General features: G+C 47.6%; 1 protein-coding gene across 2 annotated transcripts; it reads left to right on the plus strand.

Annotated features, from left to right (window-relative positions):
- On the plus strand, nt 1-24,626 carry syt6b (synaptotagmin VIb; the record flags this gene model as incomplete). 2 transcript variants are annotated; one of them, XM_084440641.1, is made up of 7 exons in its annotated part: nt 1-166; nt 19,802-20,213; nt 20,970-21,534; nt 22,122-22,242; nt 22,952-23,123; nt 23,837-23,987; nt 24,555-24,626. In XM_084440641.1, 7 exons carry the CDS (start codon nt 1-3, stop codon nt 24,624-24,626), a joined length of 1,659 nt encoding a protein of 552 aa, XP_084296767.1. The 2 variants fall into 2 exon arrangements, with proteins under 2 accessions (XP_084296767.1, XP_084296768.1); XM_084440642.1 differs by having other exon boundaries at nt 1-160.
- Between the last annotated feature and the right edge of the window lie 174 nt (nt 24,627-24,800).

The following is a 24,800-nucleotide window of genomic DNA, read 5'->3' on the forward strand; positions in this document are numbered from 1 at the left end:
ATGAGTTCTGCAGAGAGAGGAGAGAATGACTTGTACTGTGAAAAGGCAGTGGCCCTCATCGTTGACCTCTGTCAGGACAACAGCCCCTTATTGGCGTCCGACACCTGTGAGGAGTTCATCGCCCTGCTGGACAACACCAACCCGAGCCCCAGCCTCAAAGGTTCAGGTAAACAGCCCGAGCAGCTGTGGATGCAGTGTCTGTGTTTGTGTCTGTTCTGTGGGAGACGGGGATCACATATTGGGCAGAGTACTCTATTTCTGGACCACTACAGGCATTTAAGAGTGACTCACCTGAGTATAGACTGCTGATTCAGAGTGTATCTATTTTGTACTTCACTATTTATTTCTGTGGTAAAGTACTGAGTGATTCAGTCGCTCTGGGGTGATCTGCTGTTGAGATGAGGAAAAAGTGCAGTTTGTGAAATAAAAGAAACTTGAATGAGATAAGATAACGAAATAAGATATTTCATTTGTGTCATCATATTGTGGCTCAACTAGATTCCTCATTGGTGCTTTTGGGCGTTCCACAGTTGCAAATGAACTCTCAACAACACCTCAGTTAGGTACGATAAGATTGCCTCACAAATATCTCTTCCAATGCCGTTAGTGGCGATTTATAAGTCAAATGTGAGCCACGTTGTGGGAAGCAAACCAAGCGAGAAGGCTCTGATTCTGATTGTCACTTTGACTTTACATCTTGGACAATCTCAACGTGAGTCTCGGCGCCAAAGGCAGCCGGGACTGAACGAGGGGGACAACAAATGTCACTTTGTGTCGCTAGTAAACAGTCAGGGATGGGTCCTGTCACAGAAAGGTTGCTTTAGCTAAAGATCGTTTCCCAGATCTTATTTTCACTTGTTTGTTTGCTTAGTAGAGGCTGGTCATCTGGAAACTCTCTCTCTCTGACATAATTGTATCCTGCATTAGTGTGGGAGAAAGAAGACAGATCCTAGAACAGACCTCAGGGCCACTTTTTCCATAACATGCTTCTTAGCCTATTGTGCACCAGCCTGCCTTTCATTACTGTCATCCGAGGGGAAACTGACTAGCAGCACAACTCCATTAGAATGATGCCTCACCATTCACACTAGCACTGCTGCTTCTGGCATTACATCACACCACACTACCAGACCACTACCACACCACTACCACACCACTACCACATCCCCTACCAGACCACTACCACACCACTACCACACCACTACCACACCACTACCAGACCACTACCACACCACTACCACACCACTACCACACCACTACCAGACCACTACCACACCACTACCACACCACTACCACACCACTACCACATCCCCTACCAGACCACTACCACACCACTACCACACCACTACCACACCACTACCAGACCACTACCACACCACTACCACACCACTACCACATCCCCTACCAGACCACTACCACACCACTACCACACCACTACCACACCCACTACCACACCCACTACCACACCACTACCACACCACTACCACAACCTCTACCACACCACTACCACACCCACTACCACACCACTACCACACCCACTACCACACCCACTACCACACCCACTACCACACCCACTACCACACCACTACCACACCACTACCACACCCACTACCACACCACTACCACACCCACTACCACACCACTACCACACCCACTACCACACCCACTACCACACCCACTACCACACCCACTACCACACCCACTACCACACCACAGCCACTACCAGACCACTACCACACCACTACCACACCACTACCACATCCACTACCACACCACTACCACACCACTACCAGACCACTACCAGACCACTACCACACCCACTACCACACCCACTACCACACCACTACCACACCCACTACCACACCACTACCACACCACTACCACACCACTACCACACCACTACCACACCCACTACCACACCACTACCACACCACTACCAGACCACTACCAGACCACTACCAGACCACTACCACACCCACTACCACACCCACTACCACACCCACTACCACACCCACTACCACACCACACCCACTACCACACCCACTACCACACCACAGCCACTACCAGACTACTACCACACCACTACCACACCACTACCACATCCACTACCACACCACTACCACACCACTACCACAGCCACTACCACACCACTACCACACCACTACCACACCACTACCACACCCACTACCACACCACACCACTACCACACCACTACCAGACCACTACCACACCACTACCACACCACTACCACACCCACTACCACACCCACTACCACACCACTACCACACCACTACCACACCCACTACCACACCACTACCACACCACTACCACACCACTACCACACCACTACCACACCACACCACTACCACACCACTACCACACCACTACCAGACCACTACCACACCACTACCACACCACTACCAGACCACTACCACACCACTACCACATCCCCTACCACACCACACCACTACCACACCACTACCACACCCACTACCACACCACACCACTACCACACCAATACCACACCACTACCACACCACTACCTCACCACTACCACACCACTACCACACCCACTACCACACCACACCACTACCACATCACTACCAGACCACTACCACACCACTACCTCACCACTACCACACCCACTACCACACCACTACCAGACTACTACCACACCACTACCACACCACTACCACACCCACTACCACACCACACCACTACCACATCACTACCAGACCACTACCACACCACTACCTCACCACTACCACACCCACTACCACACCACTACCACACCCACTACCTCACCACTACCACACCCACTACCACACCACTACCACACCCACTACCACACCCACTACCACACCACTACCAGACCACTACCACACCACTACCAGACCACTACCACACCACTACCACACCCACTACCACTACCACACCACTACCACACCACTACCACTACCACATCCACTACCACACCACTACCACACCACTACCACACCACTACCAGACCACTACCACATCCACTACCACACCACTACCACACCACTACCAGACCACTACCACACCACTACCACACCACTACCACATCCACTACCACACCACTACCACACCACTACCACACCACTACCAGACCACTACCACATCCACTACCACACCACTACCACACCACTACCACAGCACTACCTCACCACTACCTCACCACTACCACACCACTACCACACCACTACCACACCACTACCAGACCCACTACCACACCACTACCACACCACACCACTACCACACCACTACCACATCCACTACCACACCACACCACTACCACACCACTACCACACCACTACCACATCCACTACCACACCACTACCAGACCACTACCAGACCACTACCACACCACACCACTACCACACCACTACCACACCACACCACTACCACACCACTACCACACCCACTACCACACCACTACCACACCCACTACCAGACCACTACCAGACCACTACCACACCACACCACTACCACACCACTACCACACCACACCACTACCACACCACTACCACTACCACTACCACACCACTACCACTACCACACCACTACCACACCACTACCACACCACTACCACAGCCACGGTCGCTCTGCCTCCATATCAGGTGTCTGCCTGTCTAACCAGTCTAACGGGGTTGACTGCCTTTCTAATCAGTCTAACCGGGTTGACGGACGGATACTTGAAGTCCCGGCAGCTCACGCTGATTGTGTTCCAATTAAAGCTTTGGCTGCGTCTGCGGGAAGGAGCGCCCGCTGCCTGGGCAGGAAGGGTGAGGCCCCGCGGCCCGCAGGTAGTAATGCTACATGAATAACGGACTGCCACTGGGTCTCCAAACCTCCCCGCAGAGCGCTGAGCCCAAGCCGCCCAAAACCAAAGGTCATGGATGTGGAGTGGCAGGCTCCGCACCCCACCACCCTATTTCTGCCGGAGCTCAGAGGTGCGTGTCCTACTTAGCTCGCATTGTTTCTGGTACAGTTGTGTGTTTGAAAACTGGGTTGTGATGAAGCACTGCATACTGGGAAATAGACACTTGTATTGGTAGATGTAGAGGTGATATCTCTTACCGCGTTCTCTGTAAAGCGCATTGTGTTGCCTCTGGGTGTGAAATGCGCTATATTAATAAAGCTTTGATTGATTGATTGATTGATACTATGAGGGAAGTTACAGATCTGTAATCTATAGTCCGGGAGTCATGGGGTTGAACCTTGTTTTGTTGGGTGGAATTTTTTTCTTTGCTGTTTCTTGTAGCTTGGGGGTACCTCTTCAAAATACAAGAGGGTGCTCGATGATATCCCTTGAGCATTTTCAGATATGAACCCCTTCATGCCTGAAAATGCAGAAATCACACAAAAATAGAGACTTATGATATTCCATGCTGAATATATATTAATTAAATGCATCCAATTTACATTCTCTAATGTTGTTTTCATACAAGGGGTGATGGGAAATGTATTGCATTCCAAATGATTAGATTTACAGCCAGGCCTGTAAAACAACTTTTGTAGCAGGAGTTATTAGCTGCGACAGACGAGTTTGCATTGTGTTGGTCCATTTATTGATATGGGCAACAAAACATGAGCAACAGGAAAAGGGGTGCAGCTCTTCCCCCCACAAAATGTATCTAACTAAATCAAACAAGTGCATCCCCACCCAGTGAGTATGCACCCACACTTTGTGCATTACAAAAACAGTATGAAAAAAACATAACTAATGTGTGGTGTAATTATAACCGATCATTCTCTACATACTACACATCTTCTCCCAGAATTCACCTCAGTAGAAAGATATTGGGGGTACCTCTTCAAAATACAGGAGGGTGCTCACACAGTCATTTGTTCAGCTGTTTCTTGTTGTCGATGGATGACAGGACAACTTTCTGGGCTGGTAGCTTGGTTGATAGGAGGAGGTGATGCTTTTTGTTGATCACTGTCTCCCCGACATCTCTGGTTTCACTCTTGCATACCGGATCATCTTCAGGATGTAGTCTGGAACCAGTCTGACATCTTCTGGTAGGTGGATTTGGATCAGTGCCCTGTTACTGGTGTCCTTTTTCCGTCCAAATTCCTCTGGGTTCATTGCAGGTGGCAGATTGTTATTGAGATTTCTCCACAGGTACACTTGGAAGTGGGCACTCTTTACATGTTCCGTGAACGCTTCCTTTGTTGGTTGTATAGCAGCTAGATTTGGTGAAGACGTGTCCTTTCCCGTTCTTTTTTCCCCAGACAAGTAGCCTGGTGTGTGTCATGTCCGTGCTCTCCGTTATGCCATAACAGGCTGAGATGAAGGCAGTGCCTTTTCCTGTTGCTCATATTTTGTTGCCCATATCAATAAATGGACCAACACAATGCAAACTTGAGTTGTGTGTCGCAGCTAATAACTCCTGCTACAAAAGTTGTTTTACAGGCCTGGCTTGAAAGGGTTAATACTAATCATTTGGAATGCAATACATTTCCCATCACCCCTTGTATGAAAAAACATTAGAGAATGTAAATTGGATGCATTTAATTTATATATTCAGCATGGAATATCATAAGTCTCTATTTTTGTGTGATTTTGGCATTTTTGGGCATGAAGGGGTTCATATCTGAAAATGCTCAAGGGATATCACCGAGCACCCTCTTGTATTTTGAAGAGGTACCCCCAAGCTACAAGAAACAGCAAAGAAAAAAATTCCACCTGACAAAACAAGGTTCACCTACTGTATAAATTGGGCTCCCGGACTACCAAGGAATTAAACACGAATAAAGTATTATCTTTCTAGTAAAGTAGTATCTTTCTTCCTGTATCTGCTGCACACCGCATGCATGTTGCTCAAGAATGGCAGACATTTGAATTGTAATGGAGTTGTCCTCATGCTCGCACTACGAGGTCATCGGGATCAGACATGCTTTTACCAGCCCAGGGTTTTTTCACTGTTTTTATCTCTTTCACTGCAGTGCCAACAGCACAGACGGTCTAGAGGGGAATAAATCCAATTCCCATATCTTCTCAATAATTCAGATAACTCAATATTTCAATTATTCATTATTATATGGATTGTAGTATTTCATTGGGACCAGCGTTTTGGTAGAGCATTAGCTGCTATTGTAAATGGCAGGGTTTGCTGTTACCAGCCATGACTGAATGAGATTTAGAGTATGCATCCTTATTTAAGTGTACTTGTCGGTGGAATGAGGTCATAGTACCCCAGCTAGGGAGCTTTAGATCAATCACCTCCCCTCTCTCTCTCTCTCTCTGAGGATGTGGAAACAGGAGAGCAGGTGGAGGGCGAGGGGAGGGGCAGATACAGCTCTTTTTATTAGAAAACATCAGAGGATATGAGAGAGGCAGGGCCGCTGTAGCAGAGCAGCTCCCCTCTCCTCCCCGCTGGTGCTGGTGCTGATGGTGAAGACGGGGGCAGAGCCGATATCACCCCGCCTCGGCCTTATCTCTCGTCTGGAGCAGGCAGAGAGCGCCGCACCGTAGCTGCAATATGTGAACATGAATAAATAACGACCTTGCCGCCTGAGCGTATGATAGCGCAGAAAATATCACTAATACAGTGTACTGGGATGGTCTAGTCTCCATCGCCCACAAGGGAGAACCGTGCGGTCAGGTGCGGTCAGGTGCCGTCCGATTGAACTTCTGTAAATAAGGTAGCTGGGAGAGGCCCTTTGTTTGCTAGTCATTTCAATGGCCGTGGATTCCAGACTTATATAGGGGTTGTATGTGTAGTTGGTGGCTAAGTGCTAAGCTCATGGTTAGTTTCTTTATCCAGCATGGGTTTTCAGGAAGTCAGGGGCAGGGATGGGGCACAGAAGGGAAAACAATCTTTTTTCAGACGTTTTGAGCAATAGCCAGTATGTGTTCTTTACTATCTGTGTAGAACAGGAGCTTATCAGAGGAGAAAAGTGCTGCCGTTGGCTTGTTTTCAGGTAACAACAAAATGCTTCGTGGCGTGGATATTATATCCTGTGATGCGAATGTGATGACAAATGCATAAACTCTGAGTTCTACTGTAGAACATATTCTCTGCTTAGAGAGCAGGCTTGAGAAGAGGGCAGGTATCATGTGTTGAAGATATTTTTGCTCAAGCTTACGTTAGCATCAAAATACAACATTATCAGTGTCAGATATGCTAAGATGGTGAAACGGGCCGTTGAGAGTGCACTACTGATGAGAATGAGACTTCACAGGCGAACCTTCTCAGGCTTTTATGCAGAGGAACATTAGTCCCCAAAGACTGCTAAATTTCTACATGGTTCCAATTTCCAGGAAAATATTGTTCTTTGTTTCTGTTTTTTTTCTTTATAACCCATTTAAGAGCTGAGGTTATCTTGGGGAAGAAAGCTACAGGACAATTGAAAAGATGTTCCAAGACTGGGCGGTCTCGCTGGTAAATTGAATAATAAGCCTTTCTGTTGGGAGACGGGGGAGGCGGGGGAGGGAGGGACGGAAAGAAGGAGAGAAAGAGGGATGGAGAGAAAGAGGGAGGGAGAGAAAGAGGGAGGGAAGGAGGGAGAGAGGGATGGAGAGAAAGAGGGAGGGAAGGAGGGAGGGATGGAGAGGAGGAGGGATGGAGAGAAAGAGGGAGGGAGAGAAGGAGGGAGGCAGGAAGGGAGGGATGGAGAGAAAGAGGGAGGGATGGAGGAAGAGGGTGTGGGCAGGGTGGAGGCACACCTAAATTGACTGATTTCAGAAATCTAATTTTCAGCCTGAGGCTGCCTGGCAAACGCTGCTCTGACATTTCTCCTTGATTGTGTTACTGTCCATCTCTCCTCTGGTAGCTGCAGCAGGCAGAGGTTAACGAGACCACAGACACTGACAGGCCTGCAGAGAAGGCTGGACGGGGAGCAGCATAGATGGGATGTAGCCTAGATGCGGATTGGGACACTTTCAAAAGCCTGCCAGCTCAAAAACAGGAAAAATATTTTTGCAATGTGTTTCTGTCAACCTCTAAGTGTACCGAACATGGAACAATGTACAGTTGCGAATTATTACTGATATAGGACAATCAGATGTTACAGTACCGAGTATAGCCTATGTTTTACTGTATATTGCGCCCCAGAATGGATTTATTTTACTGTAACTTGTAGAATATTCTGCTCATATTCTGGTTGTATGCAGGTCTTGGAAACACTTTTGGTTTGGTACAGTAAAAAAAAAAAAAACAGCATTGCTGACGATTACCATAATTGAATTCCGTCCAGATATATTTTTCTTTCTGAAACCACAAGCTAGTACCGGCGGAGCATATTGATGAGAGCTGTGGAAGAGAGATGCAAACCAACATGAATTCAAATCATCCCGACACGCATCACGTTTGACCCGACATACAGTATAATGCTAAATAAACACATTTCCCACAACCTCCACCATCAACCGCCAAGAATCAGACATTCATTAACAGGATCAATAGCGAGGTCAGGGCATGTCGTTATATCGGTTATATCTGTATCATTGATAATACATTCAGCGTTTGATAACCTCTCTCTCTCCAAGGTGACCCTCCGTAACATGAGTTGTGGTCCCGAGGGAGACTGTGTGTTACACTACACTGTGGTCAGCAACTCTGGGGTCAGCAACCCCACTACCTTTCACATGGGGGGGGTTTGAGATGCACAACCAAGTCAGATATGAAAATACAGCACTGTACATGACAGACATGAAGACAAGAAAGGCAAGAATAAAACAGTCTTTGGAGCTTTTCTATCAGAGGCTGTGTGCGTACTGTAGGAAGGAGAAGATGGCAGGTGCTCCGATGGCTATACTGTACGCTCCTCAAAAACACCTCCTTCCCTCATCTCATCGATCAGTATTCCATGGACTTGCTCGGTCAGTAATCTGTGAGCTGAGCCTCCTCCCCTCCGCCTCCCTCCCCGGCGTGTTACCTTAGCGCTCTTCCTCGCCGAGGCTCTGTGAGAATCCAGGGTTAACCTGTGATGCAGCGACTCTGGGCCCTTGAGCTCTGAGTCTGTGGGAACTGGGTTCCTCTTCCCAGCGAGGTGTTGAGTCAGTGTAGCTCTTACTACCGAGACACTGTACTTCCATAATTACATTCAATCATGACAGTTGCTCATGAAAGACTAATGAGTCCAATCATCTTCTTTATTACCAACTGCTATTTGAGTAGCAGCTGATAGCTGAGGTATTATACTGGGTATTTAAGCAGGATCTGATAGTTGAAGTATTGTACTGGGTATTTAAGTAGGATCTGATAGTTGAGGTATTTAAGTAGTATCTGATAGTTGAAGTATTGTACTGGGTATTTAAGCAGGATCTGATAGTTGAGGTATTTAAGTAGTATCTGATAGTTGAAGTATTGTACTGGGTATTTAAGTAGGATCTGATAGTTGAAGTATTGTACTGGGTATTTAAGCAGGATCTGATAGCTGAGGTAGCTACTGTACTTGGTGACGTTGTGCAGCTGGCCACGGTGTACTGTATCTTTCTTGGCAATCAGACACATTCTCACGAAAAAAAAAACCTTTGTCAGTACAATCAAAAGTTGCTTTGCTCAAAGCTGATCTCCTTTGTAATCAAGCCCAAGGCTAAGACAAAAACCATAGGATTTTCTACCTGTTCTATATATTCTGTCTATCCTAGACTATCAAGTGAACTACATGCATAATCACACATTGATTTACATTGAAAAGGCCTTGTTGGACAAGCCCCTCTCCGGGGAGTTCAACAGGGTGGATCTGCAGCTCAGCAGCGCCTCGACCTTCCTCCCCTACGTCTCTCTCTGAGTCTTTCCCCTGTCCGAGGTGCATTGCATCACTTCTGTGCCAGCAGATCCAGTGTAAGTCGCCTCCGGCCAGTGTCTCACCTCTCCGTCTGTGTGAGACCAAGGCTCTCCATGTGAGAAGCAGCTACAGCTGTGCCCGTGTACACACAGCACTGCAGCAAGGCTAACGTGTGGCCTCGCTAGGGCAGCGCAGGATCTCCGGAGGATTCTTTCTGCTGAGAAATCTGCAGCAGATGAAGACTGCCATGTGTCTGTGTGCCGACGCAAAAGATGGGTTTAAATAAACATTTCTGACACCATTAATTAATCTGTGCCCCAGTCTGTGAATCAGGCACCCCCCCCACCACCCCTCCCACCTTCATCTCACCCCCTTCCCAAATAACAGTTCTCTCTCGACAGCTGGCCTCTCCTGTGTGTGAACAGTGTCAATTTACCACAAATTACACACTTGCTCTCGTGAAGGCAGCGATGGGACTTGGAGGCCGCCCTTCCCCCAGCACAGGGCACTTCCCCCTGCTCTAATGCGGTGTGATGGTAATCTGGGCAGAAGTGGGCTACTAGGGACAGCCTCATCTCTCCACCACACAGAGGCAGAGCCGCGCGACGCACGCCAGCGCGCTACATACCGTACCGGGGGTAAAGCTGCTAACACAATGATACACGCTTCACAGACCAGACATAGGCTATACATGTGGCATGTCCCTGTTGGTTAGGTCAGCGTGCTCCTATATAAGTGCTGATTATATAAGAAAGTGTGTACAGTTTATCAGGTTATTATCCCTCCTGCTCCTACAGATGCTTTTCTGTGGCAGTTTGTTTGATGATGTCCCTCCCTCCCGTGGTTTTATTAGTCCCGGTGTGTTACTATATCCACCCATTCATGGCTTTGTTTGATATTCATGAGGATATGTCATTGATATGCATGCACTTCAACCTGGGCGCTCACTCTTTTGTTGTCTTTTTTCTATTGGCAACATAAAAGGAATTAAAATGTGTTTTTTTTCCCATAAAAAGATATAAGAGAAACACATACATCAGTCAGATGAGCCACAGTAATGTCAAAATAAGCAAACATATCCTGTAACATCAAGGCAATGCATGTTTAATGGCCCCAGTCAGCTGCAATGGTTATTTTATTAGTGAAGGGGCTTGGATCTGCCCCCGGCTAGGGCTGGAGCACCTGCCCCTGGATGCTTGGATCTGCCCCAGGCTAGGGCTGGAGCACCTGCCCCTGGATGCTTGGATCTGCCCCAGGCTAGGGCTGGAGCACCTGCCCCTGGATGCTTGGATCTGCCCCAGGCTAGGGCTGGAGCACCTGCCCCTGGATGCTTGGATCTGCCCCAGACTAGGGCTGGAGCACCTGCCCCTGGATGCTTGGATCTGCCCCAGGCTAGGGCTGGAGCACCTGCCCCTGGATGCTTACACTGCAGGATCCAGTGACATACTGGCTGGCATCATCTCAGCTCCATAGAAACGGGGTCCCAAGCGCTGCTGAAAGCTCATTCGGTGAAGAGGCAGGGGAGAGCGAGGTTCCACTGAGAGGACTACAGAGAGAGAGAGAGAGAGAGAGAGAGAGAGGGAGAGAGAGAGAGAGAGGGAGAGAGAGAGAGGGAGAGAGGAAGAGAGAGGGAGAGAGAGTAATAGAGCTAGCTCTTAAACAGATTCAAAGAGAGAGAGAGTGGGAGAGGAGAGTGTTCATCACTGGTGAGTGTAATCACTGTCACTTTGCACGCTATTAGGCGCTTGTTGATGTCATATTCTAACGCTGTTGATATCTTGAGGGGGATGATTTGCACAGGTAGAGATGCTAAGAGGATGTATGTAATTGTAAGAAAAATAAATACAATTTGAGCCTTAAAAGGGGGATGCAGAGTAAGCAGTTCTAGTGTAGTTGCCTGTTGTGCTTACACTATAGGAGAGACACTTTTCAAGCCACGGAGAAAGGATGTGATGCTAGATCTGACGGCTGATCTCATGCTACTTTGAATCTGCAATCTGAGACAATGACAGAACAGCCTTTTGTGTGTGTAATTGTTTTTTTTTTACATGGCTATTTTTTTTAATGATTTGCTTTGAAACACACTTCAAACAGAACAAGGCGTAATGTAAGTGTATTTAATATTATATTGAGTACTGTGTTATATTGATCGGAGTGTACTGCTGCTTTGTCTTTGTCTTAATCCATTGGCTTCAAGCACATGAGACATATTGCAGCCCGATGGGGGTCCGCTGCGTTGGGGCTCGCGAGCTGCTGGGAGGGAGATGCTCGCGTTTCATATCTGTGTTCTGCCGTGGGTCCATCAGCACTGCCGTCTGCATGGCTCTGCTTTGGCTCCACAACACTCATGAATGAACCTCCACAATACTGTACAGTACATACCTTCCCCCAGCGGAGCTGATGTGCTGTACATATACAACTGCAAACACACACACGCACACACACACACACACGCATGCGCGCGTGAACACACACACTATGCACACAATATGATGTGTTGTTTCTTTGGTGCAATAATAACATAGCCCATCAGCACCACTCTGGCTAGCAAGTGGGATGAATTGTGATTGCTCTGGCTGAGATGATGGCGCTGAAAGCAATAAAGATGTTTGCAGACTCGGGGTGGAGCTCCAGGCTGCTGCTTGGTCTTCTGAGGAGAAGGGGGTGAGCTCTGAGGTGACATAAGAGGGAACAACAGCAGGACACCTGAGGGAGAAACTTACGAGAGCACAGAGGCGGTCTCTCTTCATGAAGTCAAGGTGATATCCGTGTCAGTTAGACTAACTGCACACCAGGAACATAGAGACACACACTGAAAATAAGCTCCAGAGAGACCCTGTTTACTTTGATACGTATTTAATGGTGAAATGCAACTCCAATCATTTAAAACCATTTCAGCAATATGTCAACCGATGGGACTTGATGACCGACCAGTCATGATGATTCCTGTCATCGGTGGTAGGACCAGGCACCGGGGTAGATCACGATAGGTCAGTCAGCCGGCGCAATTGTCCAGCACAGTGTCTGTAATGAGGGTGGTAGCAGCAGACAGGCCACCAGATTCAGTCATCTGTGTGAGGAAGCTAGTGTCGCTCGGCTTATTATCACTGTTTAATGGAGACAGATGAAGGAGAGGGCGGGGAGTGCTGCAATGGCCAGTAAAGGCCCAGGGCATGATGGGAGAGATAAGAGTGCGCTCGCTAACTAGCACAGCTATTGCTGACCAAGCTCCTGATTCAACTCCTCAATCCCTTCAACTAGAGACTGACGACGCTCATAGAGGAGAGGTGGCGGAGAGGAAATTGCACTATTGCTCTATGGATATAGATAGTTGACTGTATTAGTCCCCTAGGGGAATACGGAATACTATTGGATACTGTAACACTAAACCCAGTCAGTCCCTCAGAAGAGGAAGGAGGGAGAGAGTTGGTTGAGAGTGAGACTGAACGGTAGAGAGGAGAAGAGATGTGAGTGTTGGAGCTGTCATGTTCTGATACCCTGTGACTGTTGGCATACCGGCGTGTTGACACTGTCTGCAGTCTCTTCTGGGCCTGCCTGTGTCAGTTCAAACTCCATAATTCCTTTAATATTTGATTGGTTCAACAGTGATCAATGTAATGTGATTAAGTTTTCACTGGAGATTTATTTTTGATGTCGCAGGAAGCTCTTTGGCTATTTACGATCGGTGTGTAAGTGCATTAACCAACTATAACAGAATTTTCTTGTGCGCATGAAAGCTCTTGAACACAATAAAGGTGCATCTGTACTTCCTCAATCAATAAGAGGTTACGCTTCACTCACATGAATGGAAATATGACAGGTAATATATGGATATTGAGACAGCATGCAAAACCTATATCCCTCAAACTTGCCATCTTAGATTGACAGTTAGCTTTTTGCAAGAAGAGTTTAGCCCTGATTATGTGGTGCAATGTGACTAATCACTTAATAAAAGCACCAAGCAAACTCATTTGCAGTGATCAATTGACTGATGAGAAAGTATCTGACAATATGTCATTTTATTGATGTTCCTAACAGAATAAGGAAAAGACACAGGGACCATGTGCACAGATGGCGACATGCTTCTGAAATGCAACATCAGCAGAGGTCTGGTCAGAGATGAGAGGGCTGATGTGACGGCTCTGTAGCTTCTAGGATCTATTTTGGACCGCGCCTGGAGAATGTTGTGCGCTGAGGAGGGTGTGTAAACTGCACAAAGCACTTCAGCACAGACAGACACTAGCATGCAGAATCACCGTTTCAGCACCTTGCTCATAGCAGGTGGGGCACACACACGCTGCACTTAATGTGGCTGGAAAGACATTCATCAGGTTTTTGTCGGCACCGATTTCCATCTTGGTGGGGGAGACCAGACTGAGAAGGATAATGCACTGATTCTTCTTTTCTTTCAAACCCCCCCCCCCCCCCCCCCCCACACACACACACACACACACCACCACCTCCTTTAACAGAGCTTTGTGAATTACATGATTTATGTCCTGAAGGAACAAACCTTTGGTTTATTTTATAATAGGGATATTTGCTACGCCACCCATTTTTATTGGCTACCTCTCTGTGAAAGACTATGTCCATCAAAATAGAGCCTCTCTTATCTCCACTCCACACTCCCTCTCCCCCCGACCCAACAAATACCAACCCACCCCACGTCCACACGGAGGGAGAGGCGTCCAGGAGACGCCTACGTGCTGTGATCCTCCTCGTTTTATCTCTGGGGGATATTGGGCTGTTGTGTGTTCCTCCGTGACTGACATGGTTTAGCGCGTGTAACCCAAGGGGCTGGAGACAACAGTGGGGGATGTTGAGGCGGTGAACCGTGTTCGGTTCTACTGAGCACTTCCTGCTTGGACCCCCCTGTCTACTCTGATTTTGCGGTGGAGGTTAAGGAAGGAGACTTGTTAATAATGTGTTCCTGGTGTGGTGAGATGCTCAGACACATTTAATGACCATGATGCCCCACGGCTTTTTGGTGCCTTATTAGAATCCTCTGGGCAGCTCTGACAAGGATTTGAATTTCTTTAATTGCTAAGAGAGATTTTTTATCTTAATGAGACCCCTTTTCCTGACTACATAAAAATAAAAAATCAAGGAAATTAGCCCAAAACTCAAATCAACAGTTGGCCATAACATTCTCTCTCAGATAGTACAGTAACTCAGTATTATATTGTGCCGTGAGAAATAATCTACATTTGCTACCTCATTGTTTTGTTGAGTCCGCTCAAACATACTGAGTCATGATGATTCATCCTCTCCCAGACCAAGAGCGTCTCATTTGTGATACGTTTAAAAAATGATACGTTGGACATTTGCATCCATGGATCTCTCCTTAACAAAAGCCTGCAATCTGTTACCACACACGTACAATTGTTCTCTAGTTGAAGTGCAACAGAGCTCGCTCTGCCTTTCTCTCTCTCTCTCAGTCTCTCCTTTTCTGTCTTTCTCTCTCTCTCTCTCTCCCTCTCTCTCTCTCTCTCTCTCTCTCTCTCCTCATAGACATAATTGCTTTAGTGAGACTAAGCGAAGACCTGATGATATCTCAGACTTTAAATCACAGGAAATTAAGAGACGCTGGGCGGTTGTTATTGGAAAAGCCAATGTGTGTACAGTATGACATTAGGATTATAGCGTAGCATTCTGGGTGATCTGCAGAGAAATCTTATAAATACCCAAGTAGCTCAAGAGATATAATGTTAGATAAGAAACAGCCCTGTTAAAAGATGGTTTAAGTACAGTGTGTGGAGACAGTCAAACACAGACAGGGTAATTGTGGTGGTTTGTTTCCACCAGGCAATTCACACATGGCAATCACCCTAATGGCTGGTGTGGACACAGGCAGTCGTCTCCCGCACTGTACACAGGGTCACAGGTCAGGAGCCTTGGGGACATGATGGCTACAATCTTACCAGAGCACTTCATCTAAATGTCAGTGCGTGAGGGTGGTTTGGGCGTCGCTGGGTGGATGTTGTAGCTGGTACACAGTACTACACACTGCTATTCGCAGCAAAGGATGAGTGCTTTCCTTGGAAACCCACGCTTTGGGCAAGCTAAACAGTTGTAATTAGTATGCGTGTAAAAAATAAAAATTGACTTGACTATGCTTTGAGGCTGTGTATTGTCAAAGGGTAGTTACATGTACATTACTGTTACATTGCTGTAACACAACATTTAAGTGGGATTTATCAATACAAGACTCATTATGTATTGTGAGGTATCAGATCTACTGAACATATGTAAATGTAAATGTTGGAAAATAAAACAGTATGAAAAGATTAACCATTTGATGCCCTGTCACAGATATCACTAGATATCTCCCCAGCCTCCTCTGTTGTGCATTTTAATGACCGTGAGGATAAAACACATGTACTTCAGACACAAAGTGTGTTTACTATCTCACCGTTTGTTCATGAGTGTCATTTATGTGGACGATTCCCTGTGTGGATGAATCCCTGTGTGGATGAATCCCTGTGTGGATGAATCCCTGTGTGGACTGAGAGCACCAGAGAGCCGGAGGTGTGATGGTATAAAGAGTCTCCAAGGCTGCTGTAATCGCTTAGATATTCTTAAAGAACAACCCCCTCTTGCTGCTATTTGATTCATGCAAATCATCGGGGTTGAGAGCCTTTTGTTTTGTTTTATCACACATCATCATCTGTACCAAGGCAGGGGGATTAGTGTGAGAATCAAGGGTGTGTGATGCTTAGCGTGTGGCTGGCTGCTCGGCTACAGTGAGAGCTGCAGCCCTCCGCTCCAGGGTGGGTCAGGAGACATTTAACAGCCAGGTCTCTATAGAGACCAGGTTATATATGAGGGCACTTGATGGGAACAAAAAACCCTGGGGCTTTGGTTGCTCTCTGTCTCCGCTCCAAAACAAGGCTTAATTAGATTTATTGGTCGCAGGAAAAGTCTGTTCTCACTGCAGCTCCTACAGAAGGGCGTGCAGAGGATACAGTGGATGCAGGATGACTCTTCTTTCCCTGTTTTGAAGATAAGATAGTCAGATGATGTCATATTTAGCCTTACAGCAATGTATTTTAACAACTATCTAATAACATTTTATATGAAAATGCTACACTACATTATATGTGTCTTTAATAATTGAACACCAAACAACAACATCATCTGTTTGATTCACTTGATGGGTCTTTAATTGGTAATTAAACCTTGATGTAAAAGGTGTAAGCTGTTTAATATGTGTGACCTTGCATCACTCCCATCAATACTCCACATAGAGCCAGAAGAGACTTTGTGAAACTGGGAGACCATTAAATGCACATCTCAATAAACTGCTGATCCTTGAAATTGCATAAACGCTGTAGTTGATATAAGACTGAACAATTTAGCATTTAAACAGTCTTAAATTTCTTCTGATGGTTTCAGCTTTCAGTCACTAAAGGCGAAGTGCAAGTGTCACATGCATCAGTCAACCACTCATAAAGACGCTATATCAGCCAGTCTTAATGACCATATTAAGTGAGCCACCAATACTGACTGCTAAATTCCTCCCTCTCATTTGAAAGTATGCAGTGATAACGTCACGCTAGTTTCTCCCTCCAGGGATGTGCTGACTGGACTGTTGAGGATCTGTGTCTCCCAAACCCAGAGCTCTCCCATATGCTACCTCTAAAAACAACAACACTTGTACTAGTCCCATATGCTACGAACAAAACAACACAGTCCCATATGACACCCCCCAAAAAGATCACTTGGAGCACTTCCATATTAGCCGGGCTCCAACCCCTGAATTTGAATTTTCGAATAACAATTCAGGGTGTGGAAAGGCTCTCATCCAGAGTGTTTTCTTGGTTGGAATACAATTCCAACCGGGCCAATCAGTGTCCTTTGTATGCGTCCTTTGAATTACCACAACGTCATTGGTTAGTGGATGAACTGAGGACAGCTTCGGCAAAACCCATCTCAAAAAACGTCTGCAATGGGAGTCTGTTCATACTGAATAATGAAGTGAAACAAAATGGGAATTCAGTCTGTGTCGGGGTGTCAGATTGTCAGAGAGTGTCAGGCTACTCCCATATGATAGACCCGCCAAAAAATCACTTGTCTCTGTTGTAATTCTAAGCTGCAATACATATTTTTTTCTTCCCAGTTTTACCTTGAAAACTACTGAATAATTCATGTTGTTCTCATGCATAGTGTATTGCTTTGGACAGCTGTTTTATAATGATAGTACATTCTAATGTACCTCTTTGCCGCCTTCATACACTATATCCACTGAGAGGGGTCACATTCCTAGAGTTGACAAATAGAAATGTCATTATTACATGGTCATAAATAAAGCTCAATAATGTCAACATAATTGCCCCCGAAATAGACTATGCAGGATCAGTCTCATGATCACATCAAACTAATGCAGTAGCAGTTAATTTATCCTGCAACATCACACACCCTGTGTGACTCCTATGCAAACACACTTGTAATGATAATTGAGAACAGCGCTCTCAGCATCCTGTGTTCTGCCCAGATGTAATTGTCTGTTTGTGGAACCGGAGGCGCTGGAGTGGCGGTTCCTCTGGCGAGATGCTCCTCGGTCAAATGGACTGCTGCTGTTCCTCCTATCTGGACTTACACTCTAATTACATTTAGCACATTTGCAAGTCAAACATTGAGTGAGTGAGCGAGTGAGTGAGCGAGTGAGTGAGTGAGTGAGTGAGCGAGTGAGTGAGCGAGTGAGTGAGTGAGTGAGTGAGCGAGTGAGTGAGTGAGTGAGTGAGTGAGTGAGTGAGTGAGCGAGTGAGTGAGTGAGTATGCGAGCGAGCGAGTGAGTGAGCGAGTGTGCGTGCGTGCGTGCGTCCGTGCGTGCGTGCCTGCGTGCGTGCATGTATGAGAGAGGGAGAGGGGGGGGGGCTCAAAGATTTTTGCTCCTGCTAAGATTATAAGATTATGGCAGCATAAATATATAATATATAATATTTTTATCTTTTGCAACAAGGGGATCTAGCTGAATATTGTTCATACATAAAGGCTGAATTTGTTTGATTGAAGACAAATTATATCGTGCATCTCCTCAACATGCAATGATCTACAGACTATGCTTTTCCATCACCTGGTCCACAGGTTGTCTCCAACCACACAGCCAAAGATCTACAGTCTGTTTTAATACAAATTTGACAGTTGGAGGTGGTTTCTGTTTGAACCAGCAGAAGGTCTGCCTGCACCTCTGTCTCCCCGTGCCTGAACACACACCTCACATGAACACACCTGAACACACACCTCACATGCTTACTGACCCCTTTCACTACTATTTTGAAGTCAATTAAAACGGACGGATCCTTTCACGTGCTTTTGCGCCGTGGCAGTCTTTTTTTTTCTTTTAAATTTTTATGATGTGCAGCATCTGCAAATGAAAACACGTCTCTGACCACCAGCTTCATTCACTCATTTCCTGTCTCTCTCTCTCTCCCCACCCCTCTCCACCCCTCTCCCCACCCCCCTCCCCTCCCCTCCCTCGTCCTCCCTCCCCTCCTCCCCTCCCCTCTCCTCCCCTCCCCTCCCTCGTCCTCCCTCCCCTCCCCTCCCCTCCCCTCCCCTCCCCTCCCCTCCCCTCCCCTCCCCTCCCCTCCCCTCCCTCATCCTCCCTCCCCTCCCCTCCCCTCCCTCGTCCTCCCTCCCCTCCCCTCCCCTCCCCTCCCCTCCCCTCCCCTCCCCTCCCTCGTCCTCCCTCCCCTCTCCTCCCCTCCCTCATCCTCCCTCCCCTCTCCTCCCCTCCCCTCCCTCATCCTCCCTCCCCTCTCCTCCCCTCCCCTCCCTCATCCTCCCTCCCCTCCCCTCCCTCGTCCTCCCTCCCCTCTCCTCCCCTCCCCTCCCTCGTCCTCCCTCCCCTCTCCTCCCCTCCCCTCCCTCATCCTCCCTCCCCTCCCCTCCCTCGTCCTCCCTCCCTTACCCTCCCCTCCCCTCCCTCATCCTCCCTCCCCTCCCCTCCCCTCCCTGGTCCTCCCTCCCCTCCCCTCCCTCCCCTCCCTCCCTCGTCCTCCCTCCCCTCCCTCCCCTCCCTCGTCTCCCTCCCCAGATCCCTCGTTCAGCGTCCTGGTGGTGGTGTTCGTGGCGTGCGGCCTGGCTCTTTTGGGGGTCATCGTCTTCGCCTCCTGGAAGCTCTGCTGGGTGCCCTGGCGCAGCAAGGACCTATCAGCCAGCGCCACCGCCCTCGCTCCCGCCCCCACCGCCGGCCACGCCCCCGCCGCCGGCCACGCCTCCCTCAGGCACTCGGACAGAGCCTTCCCGTCGCACGCACACTCGTTCGTACACGCACACAGCATGGCCTCGGACAAGCTGAAGGACCCGGCCAGCTTCCTGGAGGCGGCGGTGAAGATCAGCCACACGTCTCCAGACATCCCCGCCGAGGTGCAGCTGTCCATGAAGGACCACTTCCTGCGGCGCACCCGTATGGCCAGGCAGACCACGGAGCCGGCCTCCTCTAACAGGTCAGCGTCAGGGGGATAGGAAGCAGGGAACGTGTGATAGGATCAACTAACCCCCCCCCCACCACCTCCCCCACCCACCCAAATATGAACCGCCAGACAGGCCAATGACTGAAGAGATGCCGCATATCTTCTCTACCCCCCACTCTGCTTGCACGCCACGTATCACCGCCATCCCTCTGCGCGTGTTCGTGCCGTGCATTAAGGTCTGAAGTAATCGTAGCCTCTGTGAGCTTCTCACGAAGTACGGAAATAGCCGTAGAGTAGGCTGGCAGAGAGATTAATCATTGCATGCATAATCTCCTTTCAACTCACAAACAATGAGAATGTCAGCTCAGATTTCTCATGAGGTACAAATTAAGAAGGATTCAACTTCAGAATATTAACTGTATTATATTAGCTCTGGAATATTAACTATGTAATATTAGCTGAATTGAGCAAAGATTCAAATGTGATGCTTTTTTTAGAGCTGTAGTATATGCACTGCTTTATGGGGAGCCAAAATGATTCTGAAACTGTTTACCTGCTGCATGTTATGTTCTATCTAGAATCTAGCAAGAATCTAGTGATTCTTGCACTTTGCCTTCAGCACTAGATTATGCTCTTAGTCACTTGTTTTAGAAAGAAGATGCACTTGTGAGTTCTGGCAAGTAGTAGTACATTGGCTCTTCCTACGTTAAATGCAATTATTGTTAGTCGCTTTGGATAAAAGCGTCTGCTAAATTACTGTAATGTAATGTAAAATGTTCATGTGTCCAGGCATAGCTCCTTCAAGAAGCACCTGCCCAGACAAATGCACCACGTTACGAGCCTGGACCGAGGCAACGACTTCCCCTGCGCAGAAGACCACTCGTCCAGCCTCGGCCGCATCCAGCCGGAGCTCTACAAACAGAGTCCCCTGGAGGCCGAGGAGTCCTCCAAGAACAGCCCCACCAAGACCTGCGGCAAGATCAACTTCTCCCTGAAGTACGACTACGAGAGCGAGGCCCTCCTGGTCAACATCCTCAAGGCCTTCGACCTGCCCGCCAAGGACTTCTGCGGCAGCTCCGACCCTTACGTCAAGGTTTACCTCCTCCCCGACCGCAAGCGTAAGTTCCAGACCCGCGTCCACCGCAAGACACTCAACCCCACGTTCGACGAGTCCTTCCAGTTCCCGGTGCCGTACGAGGAGCTGGGCGGCAGGAAGCTCCACCTGAGCGTCTACGACTTCGACCGCTTCTCCCGCCATGATATGATTGGCGAGGTGATTCTGGAGAATCTGTTCGAGGTGTCAGACCTCTCCAGAGAGACGGCCATCTGGAAGGACATTCAGTACGCCACCTCTGTGAGTCTGTTTGCTGCTTCTATATGTGACATGATGTGTGTCCGTGAGTCTGAACTTTCTTGGCGTGAGATTTAATATAGAGGGCAGTAGAGATTGCTGAGAAACCGCTTACTTCACCACCTGAGTGTGATTTTTTCAATGCTGATGTCACAATGTGACAAATGAATCAAATGATTCAGAATCGATTCATGAATCCCAAAATCGATCTTTTATTTAATGAATGAATGAATAAATGAAGGAATTAATAGTTCATTCATTCATTCAATGATTCATTCATTCATTCATTTTTGGAAATCAGTATTGATACCCAGCCCTAGTATTGATGTGTTGCATGGTCTTTGCAGTCATGCAAACTTTGCAGTACATGTAATTAAGGTTACAGCTAAAAAAAAAACAGGTTTTAGTAACACTAACCGAATCGATATTGAATCGAATCAAATCGAATTGAATCGTGATAATCGATTCTGAACCTTGTGAATCGGAATCGAATCGAATCGATACCCAGCCCTAATTAGCATTGATGAGTAGCACTTCAGTAGCACTTCAGTAGTGTTGTGATGAGTGTTCTCTGTGGCCTTGCCCACCAGGAGAGTGTGGACCTGGGAGAGATCATGTTCTCTCTCTGCTACCTGCCCACGGCCGGGAGACTCACCATGACCGTCATCAAGTGTCGGAACCTGAAGGCCATGGACATCACTGGATATTCAGGTACTGTCCGCTGGGGTGGCTTAAAGCTTGTTATCTACTCAGGTACTGTCCACTGGGGTGGCTTAAAGCTTGTTATCTACTCAGGTACTGTCCACTGGGGTGGCTTAAAGCTTGTTATCTACTCAGGTACTGTCCGCTGGGGTGGCTTAAAGCTTGTTATCTACTCAGGTACTGTCCACTGGGGTGGCTTAAAGCTTGTTATCTACTCAGGTACTGTCCGCTGGGGTGGCTTAAAGCTTGTTGGCTACTCAGGTACTGTCCACTGGGGTGGCTTAAAGCTTGTTAGCTACTCAGGTACTGTCCGCTGGGGTGGCTTAAAGCTTGTTGGCTACTCAGGTACTGTCCACTGGGGTGGCTTAAAGCTTGTTATCTACTCAGGTACTGTCCACTGGGGTGGCTTAAAGCTTGTTAGCTACTCAGGTACTGTCCGCTGGGGTGGCTTAAAGCTTGTTGGCTACTCAGGTACTGTCCACTGGGGTGGCTTAAAGCTAGTTATCTACTCAGGTACTGTCCACTGGGGTGGTTTAAAGCTTGTTATCTACTCAAGTACTGTCCACTGGGGTGGCTTAAAGCTTGTTGGCTACTCAGGTACTGTCCACTGGGGTGGCATATTGATGCTATTTTGATTGATATTGTCATTGCATTGCAGTCACCTCATTGCTACCGTAACTTTGTCGCCTCAGTGACAGTAACCGTGCTGCGTTTGCAGACCCGTATGTCAAGGTGTCCCTGGTGTGCGATGGAAAACGCTTAAAAAAGAAGAAAACCACCACTAAGAGGAACACCCTGAACCCCACCTACAACGAGGCGGTCATCTTCGACATCCCGCCAGAGAACATGGACCAAGTCAGCCTGCACATATCCGTCATGGACTATGATCTGTATGTAGCGAGCTCATAGTTTTTCTTCTTGACAATATTACAATTTTAGTGTATTTCGAATGCATCATCTTCTTGTGGAACAGAACTTCAAAGGAGGCCAAATACGTCGAATCATCACTTTATTGAGCATGCCGACCACAGGGTCGAACCTTCGGCAATACTACTTTCTTTTACGAGGCGGCCAGCTTATATCTTGGCTTCAAGCCAAATATCACATGACAAACAAATTTGCATACAGGGGATGCTCGTTAACACAGATCTGATCAACAAGTCTTGTAATTGGTCAACGGGTCACTGAGCTCCGCCCCCCTCGGACATGGTGCTATTTTGGGTTCTTCCTGTGTCCTCCTAGGATCACGTTACAACTGTAGGCTAACTGACTTCAAAGGTGCTATCTTATTGACTCAGGGACAAAGGAATGCTTACTCAGTAGTTATCTGTTGTAACTGACCTGTTAAACTACTTATAATAACACAGTTCTACCTAAAGTGAAGTTTATTCATTATTCTTAATAAAATGATTACTACATGAGAGTCATACAGATGTATTGATGCAATACAGTATAATACAGTATAAAAATATACTACACAATCTTACAATGTTACAACCGTCTGTCATATTGTCGGCCGTATCTGTGTGTTTCTGCACTAGTTCTAGCGCTAATGTCGGCTCCTGCTGGCTTACAAACATGCTCTTTATTTTTCCTCTCGCAGGGTGGGCCACAATGAGATCATAGGTGTGAACCGAGTGGGCAGCCATGCAGAGGGGCTTGGTAGAGATCACTGGAACGAGATGCTGGCCTATCCCCGCAAGCCCATCGCTCACTGGCACCCTCTCCTGGAGGCCAGGAAGTCTGAGAAAGAGGTACAGTAGGCCGCAGTCACCCCACCCACAGAACTGACTGTAGTACTCGGAAACGGCATTGAAAGTAATGATGACTGATGACTGGTTGGCGACATTAGTTTTGCAAGCTGGTCTTGCACCATTTCTTGCTACTCACGGAGGAGGCCACGTGAAGGCTGTCGTCATCTCCTCCATTGAAAGTAATGTGCTTCATTATCTGCATATCTTTCTGACTGTAGTTTCACGTTTTTGACTTGAGGAAATCAAGTTATTTGATACTAATTTAATGCAATGTATTGCTTTATAAATGTTCATAGCCGGTAGACAAACATACTCCTGGAGCTTGCTCCATCGCCTTGTTGAGAGGGGTCAGGGAAGAATTTTTACAGCTCACTTATCTGGCCCCCGGGTGATTACTGTTTTTTTGCTTCCCTCTGGAATATGTAGAGAGTGGGTCGTATGCCCACCTCCCTTGTTCTCTGTAAAGCGCATTGTGTTGCCTCTGGGTATGAAATAAGCTGTACAAATAAAGCTTTGATTGATTGATTGATTGACTAACATCCTGTCCATGTGAAACTTCGCCAACAGTGGAAAACCCGCACAGCCAGCTTTGACAGCCAGGGCTCCTGCCCCTCCCCGAGACTCCTGGCCAGCCCGTAAGGGAGTAGCCCGTAAGGGAGTAGCCGACACCTGACTGGAAGGCTCGCGGCCTGGCCTGAAATATCTTAGTCTTTCTCTACCACAAAGTTTCCTGTGCCTCGGAATAGGTTCATTTCATTACGTCCTGTAATACTGTAGTTGGAGCATTCTCATTAGTCTGGACATTAGCCAATC

The sequence above is a fragment of the Borostomias antarcticus genome, assembly GCF_949987555.1.
Source record: "Borostomias antarcticus genome assembly, chromosome: 7".
Classification (NCBI taxonomy): Eukaryota; Metazoa; Chordata; class Actinopteri; order Stomiiformes; family Stomiidae; genus Borostomias; species Borostomias antarcticus.